At 32.7% G+C, this 6,594-nt stretch overlaps 1 protein-coding gene across 3 annotated transcripts in view; it reads right to left on the bottom strand.

The window, feature by feature from the left end:
* LOC106470444 (fructose-bisphosphate aldolase-like) overlaps positions 1–3,974 on the bottom strand; it is a 12,796-nt gene extending 8,822 nt beyond the window's left edge. The window contains exon 1 of one of the 3 annotated variants that reach the window (XM_013931003.2): positions 3,851–3,974. Coding sequence is in view for 2 of the 3 variants with exons in the window: in XM_022399042.1 (XP_022254750.1) it covers positions 3,007–3,115 (109 nt within the window). In the remaining variant the exon portion in view is untranslated. Of the gene's footprint in view, positions 1–3,006; positions 3,131–3,269; positions 3,290–3,850 lie in introns of those variants that run through there. The other 2 variants (XM_013931002.2, XM_022399042.1) reach the window with 2 other exon arrangements.
* Positions 3,975–6,594: the final 2,620 nt, after the last annotated feature.

Here is a 6,594-nt window from a genome sequence, read left to right as displayed (position 1 = left end):
ATCACTGGCTTATATACTAAAAAAGAGGGCGTCTAGCAAACACTAGGACATTCGCGAGCCCCCCCCCCCCCAAAAGTCATATCCTTCTAGAAACTCCAGCGCGCATGCTCCCAGAGTCGCGTGACTTCCGCTGTCTTAACAATATTTTAACTATCATTTTATAATACACGACACTTTATTGCGCCTCATATATACAGGCCTAGTAACATTGATAAAAAAAAAAAAATATTCTAATAAATACATTTGTTTATCAACTCTGGAATGGAATTTTAATCTTAAATGTTTTTCTTTTAATATTCCTCAATTTGAACTTACTTATATAGGCGAATTTTCAACTGCACAAATATTTTTACAGGTGCAAAATTTCCGATCAACTGCATACTACGAAAACCCTGGTTCAAGAAGTTATACAGTAACACTTACATTTCATTTTCCTATGACCAAATAACAAGTTTTTATATTCTTGTTTGCCCAATATTAAAAACTTTTTATAATACAAAAGAAAAATTAAAGAGCTGTATTTCATTATGCTTTTAACTATACTGAAATAACAAAAAAAGACAGCAATAAGCTTAGCTAATCATGAGTAAAATAATTTGTTTTACATAGTAATAATTCAATTATGCATTAGCTTTGGGGAGGTGGTGGCGATTTATGCTTTTTTTAAATTAATTTCCTCATTCTAATGAATGTTTTTTTGTAGTTATCAATCACTAATCATTTTTGTTAAATTAATTTAATCTAGGTGGTAGCACAGTTCCATAATTTATGGTATTTTTTTTCTTTCATCATACAAAAGAATATCAAGGTTACTTTCTTCTTTCCGCTTATTTTTGATATTCAATTCCCCCACTCCATCCCTATACTAATTACACTAAAATATTAAATACCCAGGTAAGTCTCACCATCTAGTAATTGGTTTTCGCTACCAAAAAATTATGTTCAGTCATATTGGCACTGGGAAAACTACAAAAACGTGCAAATACGCATGCGAGGGAGGGACAAGCACGTGTGGGACTCTAACCGCGTTTCAGTTTAAAACCGAAAAATTAATATTGTATGTTGCCCTGAACTGTTATCAGTCCCTCCTCCAATATCATTTGAAAACAAATAATTTTGTCGGAGTTCAGGTTACTAAGGCAGATGGCAGTGCTAACAAGAAATCTGCACAAAAGCCTACTGTTCTAGAACACATTAACACTAAAAATTTCTCGCACCAGTATTTCAAGATCATGCATGTTTTTAATATATATAAACTTACGTTCATGTTTAGAGGGAAGGAGAAAAATATAATAAAAAAGCTTATAATGAAATAATGTTTAGTAATTCCCTCTCCCTTTATATATTTTTTTTATTGACATGAAGATTCAGCCTGTACTTCGACATTTCGCGTGAAACGAACACGCCCAAGAAAATGTGTCACATTTAGAAGAAACTTAACACAAATCGAGATATTAAAATAAAACCCTTAATGAAAGAACACCGTTTGGTTTGTAAACCGATTATTAGATATTACTAAGCTCCTACTTTTTTTGTACGTTTGTTAGGTGTAAAAGGTTCTCAATTCTAAACACATGGTGTTGTTTTTAACCGCAGTAGTATCCACGTCAAGTAGTTCCAGGAATCAGCATTAAAATGGAAGTATTACTCCATAATAGCTTTAGCAGCGATGCGACTGTTGCTAAGTGACTATACCAACTTACGTCGGTATTATATTACTAACTTGCATGAAAAGCGTTCGTGTTAGATTACGTTTTCTTCCCAAGGCCATACATGCAGCCCCAGTTATCCAGGGAAGTAATAAACAACCCTAGGAGTCCAAGGCCTCACTAACATGATCTTATCTCCCAAACCTTGACCCATAACGTCCCAGAAAAAGACTGTTCATGTATACCCGATTTATCTGTTTCAGTAAGTTGTCTTATTCAAGTGCTTCTTAGGAGAATGAAAGATTTCACAAATTCATCGACATCTCTCGTGTACCAAAACTTATTTTTTATAATTATCTTGCATAACCTACAAACTATAGCTTAAACGCTGAAAACGCACAAAAAAAGGGGGGGCCTAAAATTTGCCACAAAACTACCATAAATTTTAAACCTAAAAATAAAGTTCAAGTACTATCATTAGTTTAGACTAATAGCAATATGTATGGGAGAAAATTTAAAAATTCTTTCCGAGAAACTCCAGCGACACAAGTCCTTTCTTAATTAAACTAGTTTATTCTTTCTCGTTACCAACTTTGTAATACACTTACTATCCACAGTCACTTTAAACTTAACTACTTTTATAAACACACGCTATAATTCACACACTTTACTTACGGTGCCTACTGTACGCTTGACTCAATTATCTCTTCAATCTATCCCCGGCTTATATACTAAAAAAAGAGGGCGTCTAGCAAAGTACGATCATTAGTTTAGACTAATAGCAATACGTTTCGGAGAAAGAAATGTTTTCTTCTATCAAATTAATAATAATAACACTAAAGAAATTCCATAAAATCAGGTAAAGACTTATACCAATTATGATCAATAGACTAACTTCGATGTCTTTAAAACTCACTAAGAACTCCCAACTGCTCTAGTTAAGATAACTAGCTATACATATATAGAAAATGATCTAAAACTAAAAACGTAGTATCCAAGTTAGCCCTCGTGAACGTTTGAATACATCGTATATACTTATATAAATGCTTTAGGTTTCCAAATATTATTTATAGGTGGTTTTTCACTTTTCGTTAAAAACAAACAGTTCGATTACAGTTTACACCACTTCTATTTAATTTATTTAGACAAACAGATAGTAATAATAATAATAATAATAAAACAAGCTTCTGACAGTTGTCAAGGTAAACCATGAAGCTGTACGAAAAGGCTAGAGCAAGTAATTTAAATGTATCAATCGTAAAAATATATTATGAAATAAAGAACGGAGGTCAACAAGTTATGCATCGCGACAAACTATATGAAGTAACTAGAAATATTACATCCTGAAGATACATACATATACAATCTTGCGTCTGCGAATGTCTGCTGCTGACTGTATTTCGTTTTCCAACTTCCAAGCATTGACTGCAAGGTGCAAGCGTGAATATTTCAACAACGTAAACCATTACCAGATGGTGCTTATACATTTCCAGCGGCATAAAGAACATTAAATCAACAAGTTCATTCAATTAACTTCATACATTTCCCTGTATTTTTTACATTTATTTTCCTCACGGTTATAGAATTTACACAGTTTTCCAAAAAACAAACTTATCTTACCCATCCGATAGATCAAAAATGACTAGTTTCTTCTGTTTACATCAGGCACTGCATAAGAAACCCTGTAGGAATGTGTAGCTTTTAGACTAACACAGGAAAGCCGTCCGAAACGAACGATAGCCTTTCCTTTCTTCAAAGTTAGGAAATGTTGAAGTCAAGATTACCAAAAATTAAAACCACCCTTCTTTATCGACTCATTTCTTTAATTATTATGTGTTCCTTGCGAACTATTTTAAGACCAGGGACAGATCATACAAAATATATGTAAAAAAAACAATCATAGACTTCATAATAAATATACTATTAAAGTACAACTAAGTATTACTCAGGCGACATTTTTTTTTTTTATACAAATTATAGTATTGACTTCAATAATTAAGACTTCTCAGATATTGTAAATAGCTATATGAAACTTGAAAGTTTAAAAATTCCAATAAGTCTTAAAAGCATATTATTGCTCAAAATATAAAGAAATAAATCAGAGTTATCTGATATAAAATAAAACAACATATTTATGTTCCTAAAGAAAATTTCTCCTCTTCATCGTACCCATTCACTGTGCTCTTCACGTTATAACTTACCATGAAAAGAGTGCTAGCTCGATAAAGGAACAGGAACAACAAACCACTTAATGCTGGCGATGAATTAAACCTAGTGTTGTGAAGGTGACCTTATGAATGGCTGTATAACAGGTGTGGTCTCATATTTTATTCTGATTGGATATAAACTAACCAATCACCATTCTCTTTTTGCGAGCTGCCACATCTACACTATGGCAAATGCTATTGATTGTACATCTATTTTATTAAGCCAGCTAACCTATTTGAAAATATACGGTTGTTGTTGGTTTTACGTTACTGACTTTCTATAGAATTTGTTTTACTTTTAGTTTTTACACATGAAACTACAGTTTACACATTTGATGACAAACATACACACAATGATGTAATACTTAAATATATATATATATATCTAAAAACAATGATCTTTTATAATTTGTTATAAATTCATATATATATATATATTATGTGTGTGTGTATGTACGTGTAGTTTCACATTTTTTGTGTCTTGTTTCATTGAAATTCTAGATATTTAAAGTGTAGTAAGGTCTAGGGGTGAATACACTTCGTTCAATTTCAGATTGATTAAGAAACTCAGTCAGGCCATGGCCTAATCACTTTTTCATGGCATTTATAGCTACAATTCGTGTATTAAAACTTGCTTCTTTTAATTCAATACATTACGTTGTGTGTATGCAGTATTTGTAATTAAAATGGCTCATGATTTAATCTCATAGCATTAATTTTCAAAACTTTTCTGTGATTCATGCCCCTAGATCCCCCAAGAAATGACAATGGTCTAACCACTCCCAAATTGCTTCTTATGGCAGTGATTACCGCATTCCTCAAGAACGTAATGCACTTATCTAATTTATTGAGTAAATATATTCTTAACTACATTTCATATATATATATATACATATCTGTGTGTGTGTGTGCAAGTAAACAGTTTCGAGCAATTCAGTGAAGCCATTTTACCGTCACAATTATAAATGCCCTTAGCTAAACGTTAACACAGTTTATCACGTTTCGTTACAAAATGTTGCTAACCCTGGAAAAACTGCCGCAGGACAAATATTTTGTTTACTGTATAGCAAATTCGTTTATTTGTACAATCGACTGTAATCGTTGCTCAGAATTTCAAATTTGTTGTAGTGATGTGGTTAATACATTTGTATTGTTAAATTCTTTTGCAATAGTTTTCTAACGGGTTTACTTTAACCTTAAGTATGATAATAACATCTTGAAGACTCTGTTATTTTGCTGTTGTCGTTTACATAAGAGAGATTATTACTAGCCCGAGGCCAGTGCGTTATAATTGTTTGAGTTAAAACAACATTTCGTGACAAAAGGCGCGCATTTTTGACTGAACTTTGAAACAACTATTAACGTAATTTAATTAATTTTTTTTCTTATGATAGTGTGAATAAATTACACGTGCACGAAATGGGAGATATTCAACAATCCACAATATCTGAAAAAAAAAAGCATTCTGTATGGTCTGAACAAAATATTAATTGTAAGTAATCTTCCCTTTTCCGTCATTTGTAAGAATAATGTTCAATATACGTTTGATGTTTAAATACTTTGCTTGACTGTTTTCTAAACATCCTAGTTATTTCATTGTAGTGCGTTTAACCACTTTAATATAGAAGTTGTTTTGAATTCTCGTTAACAATGTGATAAAACTATGGTTTCTTTGTTTGGTATGTATGGTCAATGTCAGAGTCGATAAACCTATTGTAATACTCCTGGTTATTAATCAGATATTGAGTACATTTTACTGCAGTTTGGTGTGTGTGTGTTGAGGGGGGATGGATATTTTGTATTACGTAAACATCATTATCATGCTGTTTTGCTGTAATATTTTATTCAATATTATAATATTCCTTTTGGAAAGGTCTTTCTGTGGGTCAATGGTAACTTTATGGACTTACAACACTAAAATCCGGTGTTGCGTCAGCGAGATCACGTGACTATTCTCACGTCCTCTGCTTTCTAGAACTATCCTGTACCTTGGCGAATGCTCTAGCATTTACTAGATATAGGGTAGTCTGGTATATAAAAGAGGGTGACAACGTGACGGAATAGTGTGTGTAGACAGTGAGTAATTGATCTGCAGTCAGAGAGTATTATTGAGCACATTCGTTGTTATATGTTATAGCGTTTGTTTTAGCGCGATTGTTGAAATTAAGTGTATCGTAAAGTTATATTCGGAAAGAATAAACCAGTTTTATTAAGTAAGGACTTGTGTCGCTAAAGTTTCGTGGGAACGAAGTTACGGAAAGTTAACTAACAAACCGATAGTAACAAATTGGTGTCAGAGAGTGGGACGGAAAAAAAAAGAGAAGAAAAATGGAAACGAGAGGCGGAAAATCAAACCTACAGCTGGCAGACTTAATGGCAGCAATACAAGAACAGCAAAAGAAACAAGAAGAACGAGAAAAGAAACAAGAAGAGAGACAACAGCAGTTGCAAGAAAACCTGCAACAGTGGCAGCTCGAACAACAGAATAAACAAGAAGAGAGATTACAGCAGTTGTTAGAGGAAAAAGAAAAGAAACAAGAAGAAAGATTACAGCAGTTGTTAGAGGAGAAAGAAAATAAACAAGAAGAGAGATTACAGCAATTGTTAGAAGAAAAAGAAAAGAAACAAGAAGAACGAGAAAAGAAACAAGAAGAAAGATTACAGCAGTGGCTAGAGGAGAAAGAAAATAAACAAGAAGAGAGATTACAGCAATTGTTAGAAGAAAAAGAAAAGAAACA

The sequence above is a fragment of the Limulus polyphemus genome, unplaced genomic scaffold, assembly GCF_000517525.1.
Source record: "Limulus polyphemus unplaced genomic scaffold, Limulus_polyphemus-2.1.2 Scaffold4008, whole genome shotgun sequence".
Lineage (NCBI taxonomy): Eukaryota > Metazoa > Arthropoda > Merostomata > Xiphosura > Limulidae > Limulus > Limulus polyphemus.
The sequence above is the reverse complement of the archived record's forward strand: the minus strand, read 5'-3'. Positions and strand labels throughout refer to the sequence as shown.